Source organism: Nyctibius grandis, chromosome 3 (genome assembly GCF_013368605.1).
Source record: "Nyctibius grandis isolate bNycGra1 chromosome 3, bNycGra1.pri, whole genome shotgun sequence".
Classification (NCBI taxonomy): Eukaryota; Metazoa; Chordata; class Aves; order Nyctibiiformes; family Nyctibiidae; genus Nyctibius; species Nyctibius grandis.
The window spans coordinates 46,285,287-46,312,786 of NC_090660.1; the positions used below are offsets into that span (position 1 = coordinate 46,285,287).

At 38.8% G+C, this 27,500-nt stretch overlaps 1 protein-coding gene across 4 annotated transcripts in view; it reads right to left on the reverse strand.

The window, feature by feature from the left end:
• Window positions 1-27,500, reverse strand: part of ZNF407 (zinc finger protein 407) — a 351,390-nt gene that overhangs the window by 202,459 nt on the left and 121,431 nt on the right. For all 4 annotated transcript variants that reach the window (XM_068396868.1, XM_068396867.1, XM_068396866.1 and 1 more), the window contains one exon: window positions 5,527-5,601. In XM_068396868.1, coding sequence (XP_068252969.1) covers window positions 5,527-5,601 — 75 coding nt within the window. The remainder of the gene's footprint in view (window positions 1-5,526; window positions 5,602-27,500) is intronic.

A 27,500-nucleotide genomic window follows, 5' to 3' on the forward strand; every position in this document is an offset into this window, starting at 1 on the left:
GAGTAGCAGTAAAATAACTTCATTCTTTTGCAGTCATTCAGTTGTTATTTTTCTTTCTGATAAGATGGTGAATTTATCACTTGTCTTTGTGAAAACAGTCTTTAAAAGTATAAATGGCTGCCTACTCTTCTTCGTAGTGAAGTAAACACAGATGATGCATGTACAGACAATAAGTCAAGAGGAAAGCTAGCTGTGAATTTTCAGCACATCATCTACTTCTCGTACCTGAGGAAGCTCAGGTAACCCTAATGGCTTCCTTGTGTTCCTTGGGTCAGCCACGGACAGAGAGGAACACTCAGACAGCAAGCGACCGTGGAGCCTGTACCTACACTCACACTCTGAAACAGTATAGCACCAGCCAAAAGATGAACTCCAAGGGAAAATACTGCATTCGAAGGTCAAGTAAGTGTCCAAAATAATGAAAGCTTAATATAGATCTTTAGCTCCTGACCAATGCTAAAACGTTGAGTCCTTTCCACTCCCCTTCTCTCATCACAAGCTTCCGACTAGTAAATACTTCAAGGAAAAGCTACATTTCCATCCTCAGGGCATTTCCAAAGAATGATTTTGTAACTCTCCAAGATCCTTTTTAAGCCAAATGCAAAACAATCAATTAAGGTTTTCATTTCCATCCAGTTAAACTAGTAATGTTAGGTTTCAGTTGAAAAGCTCAAAGCAGTAAAAGGTGATGACAAAGCTTGATGGCAAGACTCAGCACATTACCCTCCCATTGTTACAGGTAGCCTCTCCTCTGTGTATCCACATGTACTACCAACACCTCTAACTGGAAATCTTTCTGTGAGATAGTCACTTACTCATTCTTTCAGAACATGGGTAAGTTATTACAAGATGAATGCAAACGTACATATATGAATGCCACATCACTCTGTGACTTTTGCCACTTGTTTTCCTGAAATCTGCTGTAATATCAACTGGATCTTTTTACTCTGCAGGTACAGGGTAATATTATCCAAAACAGGCATATCAAACAGTTACTATCAGAAATTTCTCTACTCATAGAAAGATGTTTCAAAAGAAGGATTAACGGTTCGATTAAATAGAAGAGAGTTGGACTGATGGACTTCATTCACTTCTAGTTTTACATTCAAAATGGAAATATCAGGACACTGCAGTGTCCTGATATTTATTTACTGCAAAATAAAATTTATGAAGTATCAAACCTGCATTCATTTTTCCTGGCTATTTTTATTTCAGATCTCAATAATGCCTTCCAATGATATATCATGCGGTCTCATATATCTTACAATATTTGTATCACACGTTAGTAGCATTTGATATTCCAAAATTTACACAGGCTTAAGCAAACACATTGAACAACACGTTCCTTTTTTACTTTTTAACCCCTCTTTTTACTTCAAAGCAGCTGTGTAAAAGACAGATACACAAATTTTAGAAGTACACTATCTTCCAACATTATTTGAAAAAGTATCTCATATCTATTTAGGCTGCTACTACATAGTAATAGGCATTTACTTACAGCTGTTGCTCTCAAGTTGAAATCATTACACAGTTTTTTCAATCAATTAAGATTATTTGAAAATCACATGTTCTTCATATGATGTTACTAGCACTGTAACATCGATTCTGTTTTTAAAGCACATGAAAAAATGCCAGAACAACCTTACAAAAAACAAACATATTGTTAATGACGTTTACAGAAAATGTTTTGTAACACAGGTTCCAGTTCAGCAAGTGTTTGTGCTCCAAGTAACTTTATAGATATGAATGATCCTATTTGACTCAATGGAATTACTCATATGCAAAAAGTTATTTCAGAATTTAAAATTCATAAGGAAGACAAAATACTTAACTGTCTGTTAATGCCTTTCTCTGGTATACTTACATAAAAAATAGTTTAAACAGATGTATCAGAAAAAATTCTAGTTAACTAAGTCATATACTATAAAATGCATACTGTACACTAATAATGGTGTCCTGAAAAAAAAAAAATCTCTGAAGGATAGTTAAATGTATTTTTCATGTGAAAAAAATTCTAAATCAAGAGTTGTGCTTAATAGTGGCAAAATTCAGTCTCAGTGATGAATGACTTAGTGATTTTATTTTTATTGTCTTGTTCATATTTTTGTGTATGTATCTGAAACTCAATAGTGAAACATCTCTATTTGTTTTGTGTTTTGCCACAATTCACACCTAAGTAACATAACGATGTAACAGGAATTAGAACTTGGCACCATTAACACTACTGATGCATTCACCTTGTCCTCAACCACATTGTCTCCTAGACACAATAAAGGTGTAGCCAAAGATTTATCCTGCCAATAAGATATAGTTATAGGTCCCATGAAGATTACTGACACTGAAGTACCAAATATGTACTGGCCTTGGACTTAGCAGATAACATGCCAGTTTTGAGACACATTCAGGTTGACAATAAATCAGTATCACAGTTCCAATAACAGGAAAAAATACCTTAGAGGTTTTTTTGTGTTAAAACATTCCACTTTTGAATTAGCTATTAAATGGTAATGATCATAATAGACTAGGCAGTAGGGTTTTTTGTGGCTGAAATGTGCAGACATTTTACTACAAGGCTATTTTTTAAGCTTCTGTGATTTTCAACTGCACAGTATTTTCCCCTTAAATCAATTTTGTCTTCCAAAAAAAAAAAGAAAAAACTCAAAACAAAAGATGTTTTAGGAGCAATCTTATTATGAATTATTCTTGTTTTCCATATCTGCACATGCAAACACTTCCACAGCCTCCATAACACCTCCCTTTTGTGCATACAAAAAAGCAAGAGGCTTTTGAAAGCTAGAGAGGGCAAGGCGCACTAGTTCAGTACTGCTTACTAAATTGCAAATGTATTTTTTCTCTTCCTCTCAGAACCATCTCAATGTTTGTCACCAGAAATTCTGTTTTGAGAAGTTTGTTAAAAGGGCACCAATTTCTCAGGCTGCATGGGTTATAACTATTTTTTTCAAGCACCCTTTTGAACTTATTTCAATTTTCTGTTTTTGATGATAGTCATGCTGACAACTTTTTTTGGTCCATCAAACTCTGTAGTACAATTACATGAATTTACTTTTAATAAATTACCATCTTTGCATATATCAGTCAAACCATGAAGACTAAACACTTGCAAATAAAATGCATTATTAATTTAATTGTCACAGCCTATTTAGCTAGCTTCTATTAGTATTTGCTATTATATGCAATGTATCAGAGGGCAGAATCAAATTCAAAACAAAGAATAAACTGATTATATTGTCCTAGAGAAATTAAAAAATAGCAAGCTTGCAAAATTATAATCAAGACATTAATGTTTTAAATAGGTAAGAAAACTACATAACTTAATTTATAATATGTTCATACCCAAAGTGATTGTTTAGCATGCTGAAGAAGGGTTTCTTTGGTTCCTAAAGCCATTAAAAGGCATCAAACTCTCTCATAATAGGAACGGAAAGGTGGAAAGGAAAGCAACAGTGGTTTGGTATTTACTGCACTAGATTACGTGGCTTAAACATCCACCATCACCAGTGAGGGACTGCTACTAGAAAATTACATTGTTGTTGTAGCTCTGCCCCTACTATTTGATGCTGCCCTGCATTAAGCTGAAGTGTCAGCTAAAAAGGCGTTGTAGAGAAGAAATATTCAAAAGACTGATGAAGAAAATTCAGGAGAAGACAGTATGACGCCACTCAAATATCGCTTGTTTATGCTGCCCTGGGGATAAAGCTGCAATAGCCTGCGCTGGCATATGGGGTAGGGAGGTTGCAGGCCTGAGCTGGGTTCTCTGCTCCTCGGTCAGCTGGGGCTGCACGGGCTGTGAACCTGCCACTGCACAGAGGGGCGGCAGGGGACAGACCCCCGTCCTCCTCCTCCTCATCTTCACGCGATGCTGGTGGGCCAGCCAGAAAGCCTTTGAGGAGTACGGGAAGAAACAGGGAAAATGGAAACAGCCAGGAAGCTTTCAGACAAAACATGCAAACAAAAGCCAGCAACAACCAATTTAGATTATAACATCCTGTTGTTTAGGAACTCATTTCCAGATGATGATTGCTAAAAATATGCCTCTCAGGCTAAGATACTATAGTTGGAAATCTATTGTATGTATCTTCATTGCGCACATATTCACTAGGGTAACGCAAGTTACATCTATGCTGTATTTATGATGATTACACAGTAAGTACCCCCTTGTAAAAGAACATATTGGTATTGAATGCTTCCAGTCACAAAACAAGCCACGAGAGCAAAACATTTTTTGTAATTGTTGTGCTATGACAAAAGATAACCAGCATAAACTTTAATATGATATCTGATTTGATGAAACTGTAATTGTTGTTTCGATGCATCATTCTATATTTTAGATGAAACAGAATATCTCAAAACTCTTTAAATAACCATGTGTTAGGGAAATTCTGCTTAAGCACTTTGCAGAGAAAATCTCATTAAAAATATAAGCACCACTTAAACAGGTGCTTAGTCAAATAGAAGGTGCATATGGTGTGTTAATTTAAAACTCTACTCTTAGGTCACTCAGTGATTTAAGCGTGACGAACCTGTGAAGGAAGGGTCTAACCGACTATCATTTCTAGTGTCTTTAACAAGAAATGAACATGATGCAGAAAGAGCCTTGCAGTGTTCTCCTACAATTCTTAGCTATCATTTCTTTTCCCCTTCTTTCACATCAAAACCAGAAAATACTCTTTAATTTATGAAAGCCTACACTAGAAGAATGAGTTACAAGGCAGTAACACTTGAAACGGTATCAAGTATCCAGCAATGAACCCTACAGGTAGGGTATATCTCCATCTACCCAGACTGAAAGAGAATATCTTTTGGCTATCCAAAAACCATCAAGTTTGCAGTTGCCCCAAAAATTCAATGAAATAGCAATAGTTATGCCACAATGTGCCTAATAAATCTGAGGCAAAATCTGTTTATCTGCAAACGCAGTGCCATTTGGTTTCCAAAACACACATTTTAAACCAAAAAAAACCAACCCGCTTGCAAAAAAAAGTTTGAAAATAAGTAACTGTACACAGATTGAAAAAATAAACTCATTCATTTTAAAAATAGTCAAAACAGCAGACCTCTGTTCCTGACCAAGAACACTGAGGGAACTTTCTTTTTGATTCCTCTGTGGCTTTGACCTCAGTGATCAACATAAATCTCGGAAAGTCATTTTATAAACCTATGAGCATCAAGGCCAGCAAGAAAGAAAAAAAAAGAATAATATTTGATTTTGTACTTGCAGGGACAGTTACAACTATGGAAATAATATCACCTGTCAAAAACCCACCCAAAAAGATGCAGATCCTACACCTTTTACACAGAATTGCTTTTGACAGCAATTTTTCTATTGACACCCACAGACATGTCATAAGCACCACACTGGCAGAGCACTTAAGCTTGTTAGCTCCCTGTGTAGTTGGAGTTGAGCTAAAAGTCCAGGTGACTTCATTTTGGGAAAGCCAAATATTCCAGATAAGGTCTCCATGTATTGTATAAGGTAAAATGAGGAAGAATTTTAAAGCAGTTTACCTTTCTTTGGGTGTGCCAACTCCATGCTTGCCCAGTAAATGAGTATTCAAATGCTTCTTCATCACAAACGCCACCCTACCAAACAAACAGAAAACCCAGGAAGATTATTTTTTTATTAATATGCTTTTTTAAATATAGTATTTTTCTGTTTTGAGCACACACTTGAGCATGTTTTATTAAAGGTGGACTTTTAAAAACCCCTGCTAGACTACAAGTTAAATCTGGGAGTCCATTCTGTAATGACAGGTTTTCTTCAGGCACTTGGCTATTTTTCTGATGAATAAGTAATCACAACCGCATATCGCTGGTCAAAGAATGGAAAACCTGTTTCTGCTTCCCTTTGCAAATTAGAACATCATATACAATATACTGCTAATATAGTCTATTGTACCTAAATAACATTTTCTCATGTTATAAACTAATATAGTTTTAGTTACAGCTTTGAATTTATTTAAGCCTAACGGGCTCATCCTGCAGCCCTTCTTCATGCAAGTAGTTCCATTGTTTTTAATCAGTAACACAAAAATACAGCAAGATCAGATGCTTTAATCACTGCTTATGTCTGGTCAAGCTTCACTGTATTAATTATTTAGAGAGATATACATGGAAACAAATTAATAGCTTTAGTTATTTTATAGCCTTGTGAAAAAAGGCTGGAAAAGGTGAAGCACATGTTCATGAATGCACTTTGAGCAGGAATACTGTTCAAACTGGCAAGACAATGTTCAAAGCATCAACAGAAGCAATAAAATATATACTACCTGGCATTATGCTTCTACCAAACAAAACATAGATAATTTACTTCAATTTTGATGACAGATGTAATGAAACAGATAGGAGCCTATCAAGCACCATTCTTCTGCTGATAAGACCATAACATCAATTTAATTATGTCATGTGACTGCTTCAAACAATTTACATATCACACTAAAGCTTCAAACTAAAATGGTTCTCTCGATAAGCAAAAATTTTACTGCTGCAACTTTCAGTGTGAAAAGGGCTTGCAAACATTTTTGTTAATTATGTATTACAGCTGTCCTTCATAAAGTTAATTACTAATAGCTAAAAGGCAATAGACTCTATTTGCATATGTACATGAAAGGCATGACATATGCAAAAATATGATTTTAATTAGCATTCCATGATATGAAGGGCTACAAATCAAACTGGCATGTTATAAGATTTTTAACATTAAATGCTGAATTCATCTGGATGTGTTTGCAGTAATGGACAATGGAAGGACTGTAAAACACTAGCACTATGGGGTATAAAAGACACAAAAGCCAAGAGACAGTACTTTTCCTTTACAAATAAGTTAATGTAGCTTCTCCATGTCTGATCTACTTTGGGCACTTTCACATTATTACAGAGAATCTCCTTGCGCATCCCTTAAGGTGTAAGAATATAATTCTGCCTTATTTAAATGACAGCAATTTCCTTATTTTTTACAAAAAAAAAAAAAAAATCTTAAATACTTTTCCCTACAGAATTTATAAGTATGGCATCATAACCATTACAACTGTGAATAATCTATCACACTATTACCATCATTACTATGGATGTGTCATCAGAATTACTGTACATAAGGAAAATAATTGTATCAACATAAAAAAAATGTGTTCTAATAACAGCACAAGGCATTCAAAACATATTGCCCTTGCTTTTTGGCAGAAATACTAACCTTTTCCACACAGACATGAAAGGTACCACCAAACAGATTTTAATTTATTAATGCTTGTATTTCCTGTTACAAACCTCCATTCTCCCCCTTCTCTAAAAGAAAAATAAAACCAAAGATACTGGGCAATTGAAGTTGTAGAGGCATACTTTGCTATTTACAGGGAATATAAAGATCCCAACCAGCTACACAGTATTTCTAGGGAAGTTTTTTCCTTCTGAGCCTGCGTACTTGAAGCTTACAAACAAAAGCAGAACATTTCTTACACTGCACAGCTGCAGGGGGTACAGACAGACATACCTTTCTGCAAAATCAAAGGCAAAGGCCTTGTTAACACGGTGAAGCAATTAATCTTACATTAGCTGCCTCCTCTCTGTTGTACCTAGGTTCTGAGTAACCATTTTGCTGCTGTTACACAGCACAAATAAAATGAAGACTGACTCACTAAGTGTCTCAGCGCCTATTAACTTTTTAAGCTTTTGATGTAAGGCTTGAAGACTTAAGACTTGAGGAGTGCAGAATGTCTCCGTGCAAGCCTGGAGTGCTCAACACAGCTCAGGAACAGCTCCCCGCCTTACAGAATCAGGCCTTAAAAATAAAAGAAAAGTTGCTATTTTCATAAGACATTGAGAACAAGAATAAAAAAAAACATTACAAACAAACAGAGACAGCCCTTATTGAAACAAAAGATTTTTTCCATAGAATTGAGGCAAAGTCTAAACATCTCGGTTTGGGTGCTGAGTTTGAGGACAACAATAACAACAACAATAAAAAAATGACAGGTGTGGGAACTATTTGTGTGTGTTTACCAAATACCGCAGGTGATTTTAAGAGAGAGGCGGTAGTGGTGTTTGCTGGCTCTACAAAACAAACACAAAAAGTGTTTTCAGTACGTTGTTAACTCTGGGTTCCTAAGCAATGACTGTTTTACTAGTCAAAAAATATCAGTTTTATCTATGCCAACAACTTACCTCTGCTGACATAAATCATTTATTCCCATGATACTGCCAAAACTGAATAGATAGACATGACTTAGCCTTGGTCTTTTCAAATGAATCTTAAGTGAAGTCTGACTGGCACCAGTAAGGACTCAAGGAGTGAACGCTTTCAAGACATGTTGCTCTAATACATGTTCAAATCAAAGAGAATCTTTCTGTCAGCTGCAGTAAGCACCAATTCAGGCTTTGCCGAATTTCCCATTTCTTATTTTTTAATTCTAGTGGAAACTGAAATGTTCAAATGCTAGAAATTAACTGGTTTAAAGACACATCAAAAGGGAGCAGGAAAAACCTGTAATGGCCATACTCTACTGTTTCCAATGCATGCAAACCAGGCCAGACGAGAGGCCTGGAACCAGTTTTACAAACTCCAATCTGGACATACTCATCCCTTACCCACATGAAGAAATCAGAGCCCAGCTGCTCTCCTGAGGGTCAGCCCTTGTAACACAGAAATCTCTAGTCTATACATCCAAGTCATAGTCACTGGGAGTTCCCTCCATTCGTTAGTAAGACTGCTCCTAGAAGCCTCCTCTTACAGTGCAAAACGGTTGAGTAGGTAGGATTTCATTTGCTTGCAGTGGCATTCTGTTTGTTTAACTTTTTTAGTGATTTTCAACTACTTTGGCTCCAAACTAGCAACATTCACCGTCTTATACACTCTATGTTCAAACTTCAGGATAAATTAAAGACAAGTTGAAAAATGACACAGAGCTTTAGAATTGCATCCACGCTCCCTATGGACAGTTTTTTACACATAAACTATAAATAAAAGTAGCTTTCAATCACAAATATATGATCACCTTTCCCAAAATAAGTCTACAGAATATTCTTTTTTACATTTAGAAGAGTTGTGGCTTTGTAGGAATGTGTTCACTCATATTCCATGGCAGTCTTCAAACAGTAGTTGGACTCACTCTGAGAATGTCTATAACTGATTTAGGAGCCTCTACAGACTTGTCTTCAGTTATAAAAGCACATTTTAATGCACAAAAGAAACAAAGGGACTTCTAATTCTGGGAATAAAGAAACATGCTGGACAATCTTTACTTTCACTTTTTATTGTAGTGTAATACAAGTTCTTCAGCATGTACAATGTTTATCATTGCAGTATCCAAGGAATATCTGTCATGTATTGTCTGTTCTCTCATTTTCTCCGCAGGGAGAGAATTGTGCTCTGGGAGGACTACTCAGCCAGCCATCCCCAGTCCAGGAGGTTCCTCCAGTGCATTGATGATAACTTTCTGATGCAAATGGTGGATGAGCCAACTAGGAGAGGAGCGCTGCTGGATCTTATCCTCACTAACAAGGAGGGTCTGGTTGAAGAGGTGAAGGTTGAGGGCAGCCTTGGTTGTAGTGACCATGAGATGGTAGAGTTCAGGATCTCAGGTGGCAGGAACAGAATAGCTAGCAGAATCACCACCCTGGACTTCAGTAGGGCCAACTTTGGCCTTTTCAAGCAATTGCTAGGGGAAATCCCATGGGACAGGGTACTAGAAGGTAAGGGGGCCCAAGAGAGTTGGTTAGCATTCAAGGACTGCTTCTTCCGAGCTCAAGATCAGAGCATCCCAACAAGTAGGAAGTCAAGGAAGGGTACCAGGAGACCTGCATGGTTAAACAGGGAACTGCTGGGCAAACTCAAGTGGAAGAAGAGGGTGTACAGATCATGGAAGGAGGGGCTGGCCACTTGGGAGGAATAGAAGTCTGTTGTCAGAGGATGTAGGGAGGCAACTAGGAAAGCTAAGGCCTCCTTGGAATTAAACCTTGCAAGAGAGGTCAAGGACAACAGAAAGGGCTTCTTCAAATACATTGCAGGTAAAACTAACACTAGAGGCAATGTAGGCCCACTGATGAATGAGGTGGGGGCCCTGGAGACAGAGGATAAAAAGAAGGCAAAGTTACTGAATGCCTTCTTTGCCTCTGTCTATACTGTTGGAGGCTGTCCTGAGGAGCCCCGGACCCCTGAGGCCTCAGAAGAAGTCAGGATAGAGGAGGAATCTGTCTTGGTAGATGAGGGCTGGGTCAGGGACCATTTAAGCAATCTGGACGTCCATAAATCCATGGACCCTGATGGGATGCACCCGCGGGTGCTGAGGGAGCTGGCGGAAGTCATTGCTAGGCCACTCTCCATCATCTTTGCTAAGTCGTGGGCAACGGGAGAGGTGCCTGAGGACTGGAGGAAAGCGAATGTCACTGCAGTCTTCAAAAAGGGCAAGAAGGAGGACCCGGGGAACTATAGACCGGTCAGCCTCACCTCCATCCTTGGAAAGGTGATGGAACAACTTGTTCTTGGTGCTGTCTCTAGGCACATCAAGGACAGGGGGATCATTAGGGGCACTCAGCATGGCTTCACCAACGGGAAGTCATGCTTAACTAACTTGATAGCCTTTTATGAGGACGTAACCCAGTGGATAGATGATGGTAAAGCTGTGGATGTGGTCTATCTCGATTTCAGTAAAGCGTTTGACACAGTCTCCCACAGCATCCTCGCAGCTAAACTGAGGAAGTGTGGTCTGGATGATCGGGTAATGAGGTGGATTGTGAACTGGCTGAAGGAAAGAAGCCAGAGAGTGGTGGTCAATGGGACAGCGTCCAGCTGGAGGTCTGTGTCTAGTGGAGTCCCTCAAGGGTCGGTACTGGGACCAGTACTATTCAATATATTCATTAATGACTTGGATGAGGGAATAGAGTGCGCTGTCAGCAAGTTCGCTGATGACACAAAACTGGGAGGAGTGGCTGATACACCGGAAGGCTGTGCAGCCATTCAGAGGGACCTGGACAGGCTGGAGAGTTGGGCGGGGAGAAATTTAATGAAATATAATAAGGGCAAGTGTAGAGTCCTGCATCTGGGCAAGAACAACCCCATGTACCAGTACAAGTTGGGGGCAGACCTGTTGGAGAGCAGCGTAGGTGAAAGGGACCTGGGGGTCCTAGTGGACAACAGGATGACCATGAGCCAGCAGTGTGCCCTTGTGGCCAAGAAGGCCAATGGCATCCTGGGGTGTATTAGAAGGGGTGTGGTTAGCAGGTCACGAGAGGTTCTCCTCCCCCTCTACTCTGCCCTGGTGAGGCCGCATCTGGAATATTGTGTCCAGTTCTGGGCCCCTCAGTTCAAGAAGGACAGGGAACTGCTAGAGAGAGTCTGGCGCAGAGCCACGAAGATGATTAAGGGAGTGGAAGATCTCCCTTATGAGGAGAGGCTGAGGGAGCTGGGTCTCTTTAGCTTAGAGAAGAGGAGACTGAGGGGTGACCTCATTAATGTTTATAAATATGTAAAGGGCAAGTGTCATGAGGACGGAGCCAGGCTCTTCTCAGTGACATCCCTTGACAGGACAAGGGGCAATGGGTGCAAGCTGGAACACAGGAGGATCCGCATAAATATGAGGAAAAACTTCTTTATGGTGAGGGTGACCGAACACTGGAACAGGCTGCCCAAAGAGGTTGTGGAGTCTCCTTCTCTGGAGACATTCAAAACCCGCCTGGACGCGTTCCTGTGTGATATGGTCTAGGCAATCCTGCCCCGGCAGGGGGATTGGACTAGATGATCTTTCGAGGTCCCTTCCAATCCCTAACATTCTGTGATTCTGTGATTCTGTGATTATTATGCTTTGAATCTATAATAGCCTTTTTCTTTTTAATATGTAGATCGCTGTGTTAGTGAAAAGCCAAGTTAAAAAAACAAACACATACAAACCAAAATGAACATTCTGGACCACAAAGTCATGAAATCTGTTATTTCCTGAGTGTTTACCAAGTGCTCAGCATTGGCTTATTTCCAAGGAAGGAGCTACATCTTACCTCTACCAGAAAGTCTCTTGAAGTCATGTCAACAGACCAGTCATCTTGTAACTGCATATAACTGCTGAGGAGGACCAGCACGAGAATTTATTTTTGTAGGACTCTACAAACAAGGTATCCAGCAGTTGAAGAGCAATTTTAAATCTCTTCTCAGTGGATACATTACTCTCTGCAACTGCTCTTGGAGAATTTATCTTACAGACAACAATGTTCAATGACAGCAGAAAAGTCCAGGAGAATAACAATGAATATCTACCCTTTATTCATATTCTCAATATCCTTTACACCTCCTTTAAACTGTCCAGAACCTCTTTATACATGAATTTAACTCTGAGAATACAGGTAAACTACTGCACGACATGTGCGGGCCCCAAGTACACAGGTTGTTTTAAAAAGCTCCTTGAAAGCCTTTTCTTTTTTTTTTTTTTTTAAAAAAAAAAACACCAGCACACAACAAAAAAAAACCCCACAACCACACCCACAAACAAACCCCAAAAAAAGCAGAATAGAATGCTATTATTTGTAAATTATTAGTATTTAGGACTTGGTTTTATCATAAGTTTCAGACACTCAGAAAGGATAGAATGGTTTACCATTTTGGATAAATCACCTGGGAGATCTAGAATCGTAGTATCGTTTTTGATAGAAAAGACCTTTAAGATCACCAAGTCCAACCATTAACCTGGCACTGCCAAGTCCACCACTAAACCATATCCCTAAGCACCACATCTACTCGTCTTTTAAATACCTCCAGGGATGGTGACTCCACCACTTCCCTGGGCAGCTTGTTCCTCTGCTGCATAACCCTTTCAGTGAAGAAATTTTTCATAATATCCAACATAAACCTCCCCTGGCACAACTTGAGGCCGTTTCCTCTCATCCTATCACTTGTTACCTAGGAGAAGACACTAACACTCACCTCGCTACAACCTCCTTTCAGGTAGCTGTAGAGAGCAATAAGGTCTCCCCTCAGACTCCTTTTCTCCAGACTAAACAACCCCAGTTCCCTCAGCTGCTCGTCGTAAGACTTGTGCTCTAGACCCTTCACCAGCTTCACTGCCCTTCTCTGGATTCACACCAGCACCTCAATGTCTTTCTTGAAGTGTGGGGCCCAAAACCAAACACAGTATTCAAGGTGTGGCCTCACCAGTGCCGAGTACAGAGGGAAGATCACTTCCCTAGTCCTGCTGGCCACACTATTTCTGATATAAGCCAGGATGCTGTTGGCCTTCTTGGCCACCAGGGCACACTGCTGGCTCATATTCAGCCAGCTGTCGACCAACACCCCTAGGTCCTTTTCTGTCAGGCAGCTTTCCAGCCACTCTTCCCCAAGCCTGTAGAATTGTATGGGGTTGTTGTGCCCCAAGTGCAGGACCTGATACTTAGCCTTGTTGAACGTCATACAGTTGGCCTTGGCCCATCGATCTATCCTGTCCATATGCCTCTGCAGAGCCTTCGTACCCTCAAGCAGACCAACACTCTCATCCAACTTGGTTTCATCTGCAAACTTACTGAGGGTGCACTTGATCCCCTCATCCAGATTATTGATAAAGATATTGAAGAGAACTGGCCCCAGTTCTGAGTCCTGGGGAACACCAATTGTGACTGGCCACCAACTGGATTTAACTCCGTTCACCACAACTCTTTGGGCCTGACCATCCAGCCAGTTTTTTACCCAGCAAAGCGTACGCCCATCCAAGCCATGAGCAGCCAGTTTCTCCAGGAGAATGCTGTGGGAAACAGTGTCAAAGGCTTTACTAAAGTCTAGGTAGACAACATCCACAGCCTTTCCCTCATCCAGTAAGTGGGTCACCTTGTCATATAAAGAAAAAAAAAAAAAAAAAAGATCAGGGTTTTTTTTCCATGATCTGTGTTTGAATTTCTGTCCCTGTATCTTCATCTGAGGCAAGAAACCAGAAAACCAAGGCAAGCTGCATGGATCACACCAAGAAGGGGGACAGTACGCTCAGGCAAGTAAATAACAACATGGACTCAATGGTTCTTATTACCTGAATGAAGTGTTCTTGTTCTTTACCATGTCTTGAAATATGCTGCAAACCCTAATTATTTGTAGTTGAATGAGTGGTTCACATGGAGTCATTCCAACAGATGTATCAATTAGTAAGAGAAAGAAATAGTGCAGTTTCTCAAGGAATATCATGACCCACATGTATTTCTGAATGTTCAATAAAATTTGTATATGTAATTACAGATTTTTGCATGTACTTTAGATTTGTACACATAAAAGCAGAACTTCATATATTCAAATCAGCACTTAGTCAAATAATATATAAACAGTCTATACGAACTTAAAAAAACTTTAAGATTTTAAAGTCTCAAAACTATATAAAAAGTTGCTACCCAGATCTCATCTGTCTGTCAGGATCTCGTATTCAGCAGGTCAGCTTCAGGAACAAGAGTGGAGAGGAAAACGCAGAACTGCCCAGAAAGCAATGGTTTTCTATGAACAAGTAATCTTTTTTCCCATGCATCAGAAGCCTAAATTCCTAGGAATTTCTTCCAGTCCATCATTCGTGGATGTTTGCTCATTCTGAAGGGTCCAGACTGGGGTGCTGATAACTCTCTTGCATGACTGCGCGCAAGGGACTCAATTTAAAAGAAAGTGTCTGGCAGGGCAGAGCCTGGTGTGGAAGATATCCAGTAATCTGAAAGGCTTCATGCCCTTTGTGACAAGATGTCAGGTTCAAGTAAATATCTGGCAGGGCGAAGTCTAGTGTGGAAAACATCCAGATACCTGAAAAACTTCATGCCCTCTGTGACAGGACATCAAGTCCTAGAACACTGCATAAGAAAGCTGGGGTTTTCTGCTGACTCATTCAGCAGTCAAATGAAGCAGGTCTTACTACTTCTAGCTAACAGTTATGGTTATTCTTCTTAAGTTTAAAAAAAAAATCAATAACATTTCAGAATGTTAACAAGTCATGTGTAATCATCGAGCGTGCGATGTTGAGAGCACCGTGACCCACTGCCTTATACTCCCTGCTGACCCCATGTGTTAAAGAAGGATATGGCTATTTTATGCTCCACCCTCACTAACACTCGTAATTAGACTGGAAAGTAAAACGCATACATTTGGCATATGTGGCTCTTTCCTCCTCATCTTCAAGTGCAAGCAACTTGGCAGACTGGAAAATGCAATTTTTTTCTCTTGAAACCTAAAGAGGCAAATGAGGACAACTTTGCCATCACTAACAAGACAAGAACCAGGGTAACACGGCAAGAATATCATGGTAATTCATGGAACCTAAAGATTAACGTCAGTTTTAAATTTCTGAGAATTATTATCCTTTCTGCCTTGAACTTGAAGGTGGTTTTTTTTTACAATTTTCCATGCAACAATCAGGTGTGTTTCTTAATTATTTATTAACTTTTCAACTTTGCTATGGAGATGTTTTGTTGCTGAAGTTCAAAACCCAACATTTTCAAAAATTAATTTTATGTCAATAGACAATCACCAGTGCAACAGACTACAACCTCTTCTTCTCTTCTAAAAATACCTCATCTCATTTCTGCTGTTACTTGGAATGAGCTAGCAATGAAGACGAGGTGCACAACGAAAAAAATGAATGGAGAAGATAACAACTTATATTAGTGGAACACCTACACAGCTCACACCCAAGGTAGGCTTGACTATCACAGCGGCTACTGTTCCTGGCTTGCTTTGAACAGGATGATAGACAACAGGATTGTCAATGTGCTGTTCAATGACCTGCATCAATCTCAAGAATAATTTACTGCTATATCAGACAGATCATTATGGATGAGTTGCACACATCAATCAATCGACTGTGTTGTTCCTGCATATTCCTGCATCTATCACCCTGAAGAGGGAGAAATCCCTCAGCATATTCTTGTTGCTTTCTGCCACCAGCCTGCATCCCTCAAGATGTGAAAGAATTATTAGCCACATGGGCATAAAGTAGTAGCAATGGGCACAATTACCTCCTTTTACGTATTCTGGCAGAAGAGATCTGGGTAACAAAGGAAGGGAAAACTAAATATAACAGAAAACATCCTGTACTGTTCCACTCAAGCTGGCTTGGAGAGATCCTGCCATCCAAAGTTGCCAAGTCCTCTCACCATCCCTCTTTTAAGAGATGTATGTTATAATGTAAACCATCCAGGACAGAAATTTAGTCTGTCATTGCAAAGACTGAGACAAAAGAGGAATACGTTGGCAGTATTTACATTATTTCCTCCCTCATGTGGGAACTCACATTTTTGTTATCGTGTGCCTCACCTGAAGTTACTTATTTTGTAACTGAAATCAGAAAGGTTTCCTGTAAGTTATGTTTAGGTCCATTCTGAATTTTATTGGTTTGGGGGTTTTGTGGTGGCTTTTTTTTTTTTAATACAAAAAGTAACCTTCAATAGCAGATGTATGAATAAGCAAAGTCCAGATAGTGATAACTGTGATTACCATAAAGGTGAGAGGAAACTTAAGAGTGCAACTGGGAACTTTTAGATGTGGAGAGACAATAAAAGGCCGCTCATGTGGCATACAGTGAATATGGTACAGTTTACGTGCACTGGCAACAGCTTCAGGGAGAAAGCCATGGCACTCTTTAGTGCATAACACTCTGCTGAAAATGGGACTTATTTACTTCAAAAGAATCTTACCGTGTGGCTCAAAGCATTTAGGCTGGATGGCACAATTAAACACTAGTGCATGGACAAATATCTCAGTCATGCACAAATCCATCTCGGTAAATGATGCAGCACGATATTTTACATAAGAAATACAGTTCGGATGATATAAAACACCACCAATACACTTTCAGATGTGCAAGCATAAAAAGTGACAGAACAGGGCCCAAAGCATTATCCATTTCATAATACCATAATAAAACACCACCAGAAGGTCATGTCTGCTGTTTCAAGCCATAACAGCATGCAAACCGAGGGAAATACTAGTCAGCTTAAAATAGAGGATTTATCTGAACACCAGAAGTGGATCTTTCCTTAGAGTACCCTATCACATCTTAAATGAACAATGAGGACTTTCAAGTGGTGGCATCCTCTCACTGCCCCCGCCCTCCAAACATCTGGAATTAGCAAGGCTCTAAAATTCACAGCAGAATATCATTTATTAATTGACTAAAAATTAATGACCAGTGAAACAGGTCAGATCAAAAAAAACAAACAAAATGCAATCAATTTCAGGAAATGCATACCTTTTAATTGTCCCCAAACACCTATGCTTAGAAATGAAACTGAAGTTGTTCATGCACCATTACTAAAAATAACAATTGACTTCAACAATATGCTGCTGGGTGTTCTTCTCAAACAAAGTAAAATGTAATAAAATATTTTCTTTTTGTTTTAAACCTGATTTTTCCTAGTGAATGTGAATTGATCTACAGTCCATCTAAATATCCACAAATCTGTCATGGAGTAAAAACAAACAAACCAACCAACCAACAACAACAAAAAAAAAAAACACAAAAAAAACCAACCAAACAAAAGCCTCCAAAAACCCAACACTGGTGATTAAAAAAATGAAATAAATAGGAGATTGTTTATTATACAGTATATTGCTAAACTGATAACTGTAAGTAAACAAACATCTCTCTACTTATTTTGTTTGGTTAATGAGCAGACTAAAAATAGCTGAACAGAGGCAAGAACTTTGAAGTCAGAAGGTGTTCACTCCTTCAAGAAGTCACCTTACAAATATATGAGAAAATTAGTACCACTACAAGAAATGTTTGTTTCAATATTCAGAGGAGTTAATGAATGTTAAGTGATAACGGTAGACAGCAGCAGTAGTATGTAATTACATTTCTAAACACACCTTACCAAATCACTTCTAAGCTAAAAGAATCACATGTTCTATTAATTTTCATTGGTTATCAAACATCTGTAACTGTCAGCTCTAACAGGTGTTTGGTAATCTAACAGCTGCACAAAGTACTAAAAAAAGACAGAATCACAATGTGCTTCCTGTAGCGCCGCTATCAACCTCTCAGTCTACCATAACGCAGAATCTCTTTGCCTGAATTCTGAAATACAACCTTAGGCTCAGCGTTGGGAGCACCTTGCATCCAAGAAAGATTACTCCCAACATCCAAAAACATGACACAACCAGAGAACATACTTGTTATGCTAGATGAGGCTGCAGGAATGCTTTAAACGTAAATAGAGATTTACAGCTATAAGCATCGTGATCCAAAAAAATACCTACCAACCTTGCCACCGAGAAATTGCTTATGTCCTCTCTTTTCTCACAATACATATATCCAACATTCCCATAACTTTGGTCCCTCCCTTTTCCATTCCCTCCCTTTCTTCAGACATTGGTCTGTCTCCCTACTTGTGATCCAGTCCATTTCCTAGCGTGCTCAGGACTTCAGATAAAGAATTTGATGTAGTAGTACATATCATCATCTTGCATCTGGAAAGAGACAGCAGGATGAACAGACTAATGTTTGAAGTGGGAATTTCTTCAAAGTAGATTCAGCCTTTTGGAAAAGTCAGGTGAACCACATCTCCAAGTGCCCTCACAGGAGTTTTGAAAAAACTGACTTTCTACAGACAGTTTGTACAGAGCTTCTCAGCAATTCTAAGGAGCAAAGTCTACGTATGTTGAAAGTGCAAGAAACAGACTGTAAAATTATCTCAAAATAAGGATGTCTTGCCTGTCTTCAAAGGAAATCAAAAAAAATCTAAACATAGTTGATTGTGGGCTGGAAAACATATAGGGCCTGCAGTAGCAGTGCCACCGTATATAACTCAGTGAATTCAGCAGCTGTAGTGCCTATGGTCTTTTGCAAAGTTGCGAGGTACGAAGAAAGGAATGAGATGAATAAATTGGTCACTATCTGATGACTGAGCTGCTCAGAAGTCATACACAATCAGAAGGCATACACAATTTTTATTGACAATTTACCCACAATTTGAAAACGCTGCTGGTGATAGATGGTGGCTGGAGCTACGACTCTGCAGTCTGCTTGATCTGTGAGAGTAGTGAGAATCTTGCCCTCGGTCTTTGCTTGACATAGAAAAGCAAGTGCTCATTGATTTGTTTATTCCTGAGACTTAAATTCAGCTGTAAAACATATCCTTTTTGTCTTATATCCAGGCATTCCATAAGACTGTTTGACTTAAGGTAGAAAGCAAAATACTTCAGAAAATCTGTTTGCCGAAGTACCTGCAACTGCATAAATATAGTGACTATGACAGCAGGACCTAATCTGTAACCATGAGATGTACCATCCACATGGATGAACCTTTAACAACAGCCTGGTCAAATCAGAACAGACTGGTTCCCGCCAAGGAAAAAACAAAGTAATCCTTTGGATCAGATTACTTTCAATCCATAAAAACGTATCTGGTACTTGTATACACATAAACATGTTTGGAGCACAGGGAAAAAAAAACAGGACACCCACCTTGGTTCTGGCTTTCTTCATCCAAGGGCTCTCAAGCCTGGCCATTGCTATCAGAGACTAAGAACCACCAAACGCTGTGGTATCAGACCAACCATATTGTATGCCTCACACCTGGCTGGTATGTTTGACTAACGTTTGATTTTTCATTGTTAAAAGACATCTTCATTAGTAGTTGAGCATAAATAAAAGCTTGGAGTTTACAGTCTCCACTGGCATTTCAGTCTCTCCAGATATTCCCATCACAGTCATCTCCAAAAGCTGAGAGTTGCAACAACAACCTCCTCCTACCAATGAAGGCGATTAGCTTAAGAAAGTAACAGGGACTGTTAGAGGAAACCATGATATGCAGACGAGAAAGAATTTTATGCACTCTACAAGTACTACAGACCTACAGAACTCTCTCAAATTATGGCACTGAATGTAGAGTGTGCAGATGATATTAAGAGTAGCATGGAAGTCTATCCAAATGAAAATTCCAGGTGGTAACAGTGGCGTTACTCCACTTGTACCATGAGCAAATGGTAACACCTCTCACCACTTCAACCACAGACTTAGCAGGAGAATTTCTAGTCACTAAAGCTGCCAAGTGCAAAGTCTCATGTTTCTTAGATTTGCCTTTGATGGCCATCAGGACTCACTTCAGATACAGAAGTCCAAAGCCAGGTCTGGAGGGATTAATAGAGTACTCATCTGAGAGATAATTGTTACTGAAGCAATAAAGACCATAAAAAAAACCCCACTGAATTTAGAAGGATGTTTTGCACAAAAAAAAAAAAAAGCAAGCCATTCTTGCAGTCCAGTATGGATGTTGAATGCACTAGGTATGAAGACTGTTACCAGTCTGGAAAAAACAAAGGAATACAGATCAGACAAATCAGTACAGTCATCAAGATGATATCTGTGACACAGCAGAAAACGTTCTCTGGCAAAGAATATTACAATCCCAGCCAGCAGTTGAGATTAACTCTGACCATTTCTGGCCACAAATCAAGCATGAGAGAGATGGGAACTATATAGGTGCCCAATGGAATTAAGAAAAAAAATCTTTGATCTCAAGGGCCTAGATGATATAGTTACAAACATATATTGAGTGTACATATGAACAGTGAAGGAGAAATCACTTTTGTTGCAAACAAAAGGTTATAGCATGTTATCTAAAAAAGAAAGGAGAATTGATAAATTACCTGAAAAGATGTAATAAAAGGAATTCAGATCTTTCTGAGCTTGCCAAACAAGTTTCTGAGGTACGTTACTAACTGGACAAACTACAGGACTTCTGCTTTTATATACAAAGTGACAACCTGGTGCTATAAAGGGACATAAACCACGTCTCTTCAAAAGAAAAATAATTTTCAGTCTCAATGTCTTTCTGAAATGAAGCTTCAGCTACAGGGCTTTTCCTTTTCTGATCCTTGCTGTCATTGCAACCACACCTCCATAAAGCCTTATCTCAAGTGCTAGCATGAAATGATGGGATCCCACAGGCGCACTTTTGGTAAGAGGGGAACCTAACAGCAAAGGCGACACAGGTACCAACACATGCTATACTCCTCCATTTTATTTAGTATTGCATCATGTTTTAATTTTCATGAACATATTCCTGTTACAGCACTGAAATTTAATAAATATGTTCACAACTGAGGCATGTGTACACAAAAACACTTATGTGTATAAAAGACCACCTGAAAACACCATATTTCCTGGAGGTGGCTCACAGCTATGGGACAGAGCATGTAACCGCCAACACACAACTCTCTGCTTAGCTTTGTAACACAATGCAAGTAAAATGGCTCTCACTTTGGAGCAAACACAGCTCCCCTGTTTGTGTCGTAAGACCCATGTGCCACAGGGCTCGCTGCACTTTACCCGTCAGAGGGCTGACTTGTCCTGGGACAGTTTTCAGCCAAGAGAGCCCTCAAATTTTTGGCAGTTTAAATTATTCTCTGCAAATATTAAATACATACAAAATGCTTTCTCATTTGTTATGAACAGAAATAAGCAAACAAAAATCAAAAGGCTGTTATGTCTCTTTACAATTTCTCATATTAGCAGAACCTCCAAAACCATGATTTATGACATGAAATATCTGTCTCTGGGCAGACCTGGAGACACAAATAGTCTGATCAGCATGCAACTTTTATAGTACTGAGTAGCAGGCAATGTTATGTGCAACACATAGCCGAATGGACAGATGGAATTGATTTTTATAAAGAGTTACAAACAAAATAGTCCAAAATATTAACCAATAAACACAGGCCTGGGTGGAAATGCCCTGTTATAAAATTACTGTAAAGATCTTCAAACTGTTCAGGGGAGAAAAAAGTCCAATTTTCTACATAACCTGACAGCACAGAGTTTTCTCATAATAAGATCCAAGGAACCTGTAAACCCAAGGCTCTAATTTTCTTATGGCGACTGTGTAATATTTTGCGAAGTACAATTGACTGAGATGGAAGCTATTTTGCATGGTACAGTGGCGATGGCTAACAAATGAGAGTTTTGTGGGCTGAATGTTAGTCCCCTGCCTCATCTGCCACCCCTAATGACAGCAGCCACCTGCTGTTTTATTGTCACAGCTGGAGCTGGTTCACACTCCTTGGTGCTGAGCTCTGCCCATGAGCGCCAAGCTCTCGCCTCGCCTCATTACTTTGATGAACTTTTTATGGTCAGCACCCATGAAGACCTCATCTAGGACTATACAACCTAGATCGGCTTCAGGGAGTGCTTCCAGCTAGCATGAGGTGATAATACACAGTGACACCACGGCTGCTACTGCCTGTCACTTAGTCAAGTCACTGCACGATACTTCTGGCTCTACAGGGCCCTCAACAGGTAAAATGCCATGAAATTCTCCTATATAATAAAGTTCACTCTCTCTTTTTCACATTGCAATACAGACATCATATCCTACCAGCAAAATTTAGCTTTTCAAAGATAGATATTAAAATAAAAAAATGTATCATGCTATTTACTACATATAACTACAGAAAAGAAATTTCCACACTCCCTAGACATAAATTTGCTGCCTTCCTAAAAAAATACCTTGGCATTAAAAGAAAGCAACCATGAAAACCATATTACAGCTTGATTAACACCATCAAATAGGAAAAAAAAATCACATGCATTTTATACACGAAAAACTGTTTTAACTTAAAGAACAGAAAGCACAAAAAAAAAATCAAGCCAGTAAAATCAAATTATTACCCAAATGAATCCAGAGTAGAGCATTATATATGCTACTACCCTCCCCCCCCACCTCTCCCCACTTATACATTTATTAGATATGATAATATATCAAATCAAGATAACAATGAAGCAAAGCCTTTTACATCTTTTTACTTAATCGGGGCAGTCTGTTACTATTTCCTGCTAATTTAAAAGCAGATATAATCATATTTTCCTTTTCAAAAATTTTTTTTTTACTAGCAAACACTCCAAATCTACTGAGCCGTATACATTCTTAAACTTCACCAGAAATTTTTTATTGACGCTTTTAGAGCAGATTTTTTTATGCTTGATCACTGAAATTTAACCCCAGGTTTACTTTCAGCAGTAGAATAATCTTTTTGGTGTCAACAGAGCTTTACATTTGCCGATGTTTACATATATCATTAAGATTAATATATGTGCTATTAATAATAATTTCATTAACATTCTGAAATCATCAAATAACATTTTGACTTTTGAATGGCTGTAGGCTATTATAAGCATAAAAAGCAGAACATTTTCAGTATTCATTGTGTAGCAATCCAGCTGATCAGTTTTGACAAACTCATGCAATGTTATAAGCCATTAAACTTCATTTAGTTTCATTTAAAAATTCCACCTAAAAATAAAAAGCAACTGTCTTTTTTATACAGACAGCACCATTTCCAATAAATACCAGCTCCCAGGATCCTCAGAAAAATCCCTGGTTTTTTTTTTTAATTTTATTAAAATGTTTTTAAATTTATCATAAACAGAGGTTTTTGAAATAATATTTTTTGAGACTACTGACCTAGGAAGAGTTGAACACCTCTAATGTGGTATGGTGCAATTTAGTTCCTCCTGAAGAGGGACAGTGCTGCAGATAGCCTGCGGTTCACATGACAAGACCCTTACGACACGTGGAACCTTAAAATTGTTGCTGAGCACAGACATTACCCTACACTTCTCAGAATGTACTTACACAAGCCCTTCTTTATTAGTGCTTTTTAAGCGTGACTTAAACTGCAGTTGAAGAGCCAGAAAAAATAATGATTCAACAAAGGTTTCCATTTTACTAAAAGCTGAGCACCTCCTATACAATCCTGAAAAGTATTCAAGAGAACTGGAGGACACACAGAACCTCATGTAATGAGGGCCTGTTAAATACAAACTACACCAGTTTCTCTACCAATACAATTTCAACAAGCACTTGTCTTCTGCACAAGTTCAACAAGAGAACTTCTTGCGAAGCACAGTAACATATTGATCACATCCTTTGGAGAGTTCAACAACAGAAGAGGAAAATGCTTTTAGAAGAGAAAGGAATTCCCTTCTTTTGACTAGATGACACATCTGTCAAATGCATAATTTGTAGGACTCATTTCATACCCATAAAAATAAAATATCAAAGATGCAGATTGATCAGCACAGGGTAAGTCATTATGAAATGGACAAACTGCCTCAGTGGAACAATCACTGGTTTCAGTAGAACAATCTCATAATGGTGCTGGTAATTGGCAATTAAATAACAATGAGAGATATTTTCCTTTTTGTGGCTTTTTTTTTAAACAGTAGTGAGTCAGCTGTAGCATGCCTATTGCATGCTTTGTGATATGACACACTTAATCCATCTAAAAAGTTTCTCTATTATCAATCTCTAAACCATAACAAAACTCTAAAACCACAACTAGCTAGGTATTTATTCTCCTGCTATAAAGGTATTTGTTAAAGGATGCATGGCTATCCAGTCTAGCTATATTTGCTCACTGCCTTACAAGAAGTAGCCTGCATGCATGTATAAATATTTGGAAATATTTTTCCTTTGCAACACTGTGTTGCCTTGGCATTATGACTGTGGTTTAGAGTTGTATTCTAAAATATAACTTCAACTTACCCAGCACTTACAGTTCACTGGTCTATAATTCTTAATATCCCTCTATTTTCCACTAATTTTAGTCACTAGTAGTTAGCCTTCATTTTCCATGCCCTTTCAATTGTGATTTTTTTCCAGTGCGACAACAAACTTTTAAAAGAGAAGCTATCAGAAAATCATCAGACAGTAACAACTTGTGGTCAGTATCAAGATGAGCTGCATGTGAACAGACAGTCTGGAGGTGACAGGATCTGTATTCAATTACTAATCCCGAGCCATTCAGCCAGCCCCCTGAACAATAAATTTCTATAAGCTGATCCCTTAGCCCATCACCAGCTGGTTGTGCTACTGCATTCCAACAGCAACAACGAAAAGGGAAACACCTTACGTTTTCCATTTAAATCTCCACAATACAGAATAGTCATGTTGGAAACTCCCCAGACCTCTTTTCTCATCTACTACATAGAAGTTTTGAAAATGGATCCTATGAAAATAGGAATAAGCATATGAAATCATTTTGGCTTAACATAAATATCATCTTCTGTACTTACCCCAAGCACACAAAGAAACTTTCAGTGTACAGATTTTTCCTGTACTGAACAGAAACACATATTGATCTTAAAAAATGTCTAAACTTCTATGCCTGCTGTTAAAGAAAAGTACATTCATATGAAGGATATCAGAGACATTGCTGAGGAATTGTTCGCCCTTTAAAAATATTATCTCTGTAACACTGCCAGTGCCAGTGTCAGGTTGGGCAATTAGCCACGTAAGTGTGAATAAGATCTGCCAAGAAGCTATTTTATTTTTGCCTCAGAATATTTGTGTATCTGTGAGCTGGTGTGTGTTTGTGTTCATGCATCAGTGGAACCTGGTTGTTCATGCCAGGTTTTCTTATCACACTCTTCTGCCTCTTTGAACTTGCACATTTCCGCAATACAAAATGGACATGTGTCTGCTGATAATGTCAACGTACTTACGTTCACAAGGAGAGATTTTGTGTAACTAGATCTAAAGTAGCCTTTTTTGTGTTCATCACCTGACCCTGTCTGCTTACACAATACTAGAAGAGCCATTCGTGGGAAGAACTCCAATACCGCAAGCACCTCTAGGAGATGTTAAAAGACAACAATGTGGAAGAAATTAGCATCTGATTACAATATCCCTGGCTAAATCCTCTCCTACAAACCCCATTTTTACATGTCATCTGAAGGAAATTCTCACTTCTTATAGCAGACCAGGTTCAATGGGGTGCTGAGAGCATCCTGCTATCTCTTTAATTTAGATCTCTTTATGCTTTAGACTCCTGTACATCCATCTAGGAAATTCACTTGGAAATATGAGTAGGTACAAAATACATCTAATGCACTCTGACTAGGGCGACTGCCTAGAAAGTCTGAAGACATAACCAGATTTCTATCTCCCTGTCCAGAGTAAAAAAATTCTGGATTTTTTTTTGAGGGGGGGGGAGGCGGGGGGGGGCGGCGCAGGGCAGACCCACAACTGCAAGCCTTTATCTTAATTCAATAGCAAAAATACAATCATTCCAAATAAGGTGACTTCAACAGTTTTGACACAGTCATTCAAAATTACAACCAATGCAAAAAAGATAAACACAATTTGCAAATCAAAACTGAACAGTGCTAAGTACAAACAGAAGTATGAAAAACCCCTTTCATAACATTTCAGAATACAGATATCACCTGGCATTGAAGCTACCTTCTTGAATACCTATTAGGGAACCACAAATCTTAACAGTACTGACAACTCATTCAGAATTTACCATCACTTATGCTAAAAATACATCCTACTTTTCAAGAAACGTGTTTAAACAGCCCTGATGAAAATTAGTGTATTTTGTAAAACTGTAAGTACATTTAAGGCTAGTGAAAGGAATTACCTAATATTACTGCCTGTAATCAGGGGTTATGGAGGAAGGTAAGGGAAAAGTTAGTAAATATGGTGCTGAGAACGAACTTCAAACTCATAGCTATTAAGTCTCTTTTATCACAGCATTACATAAATGAAGCACATGAGTGACAAACATTCTTATGCAGGGATTCACAGCCAAGACTACCATTTTTCCTAATAAATGCCACCAGTCTGGAGAAGAGGAATGGTGTGTTTAATTAGCTACAGCACCAGTTAACCCCTAGATTTGCCAGAAGTACTATAATTGCTGTGCCAAAGGGTGAAGCTGGTATAATAATACCCCATTACACCCTGGGGATCCAATTCATGCTTGCTGTCTTTGTCACACCCCCAGCAGCTGTGCTGGAGAGGAACCTGCCTGCAGGGTGGCCAGTGTCACCGCTCAAGAACTCCACCTGAGAAGGGTTGTTTTACTAAATGCTATCAACTTCTCCATGGATCCCCTCAGCAGGAGATGTTTAGAAATGGGATGCAGCACCACCTCACTCTTCCCTGTTCTGGGATACAACTCTGAGCAGAGAAGGGACCAACACCATCTGCACATCTTTGTCTTTGCTTTTCATACAGCCTGTGCTGAAGGGGAAGAAGGGCTAGCATGCACTTATTGACAGAAGTGAACAAGCAAATCCTTTCGATATTTTTCAGGTTAAAATGGAATTCCCTTTTTTCAGCATTTTTCATATATTTTGCTACATAGGTGCATAGCTTTTATATTTGTGGTTGCCAAAGAATTCTGCTTTTTCTTATCACTTTGGTAAGCAGGAACAAAGCATTTCTTCTCACCTTTTGTAGCTGCATCACTAAAAGTAGGACTGTAAAACATTCAGAAAAGATGTATTTCATTCCAGCAACAAATCAAATTAAACTGAAAATATTAATTTTTAAAAGACTTGATATTTTTGTTTCTAATGTATCACTAAATTAATGCAAACCTACTTCCTGAAGAAGAGAGCAAACAAGTGTTGGTTTCACTACAGTACATATGATCTAGATACCAAGGTCTAATCATAACATATTTATCACCATCTAGCATTTGGCTTGTATATGATGTCCACAGGCACTTATAGTGATAGCTGTCAAACTGCATTCTACTTCTG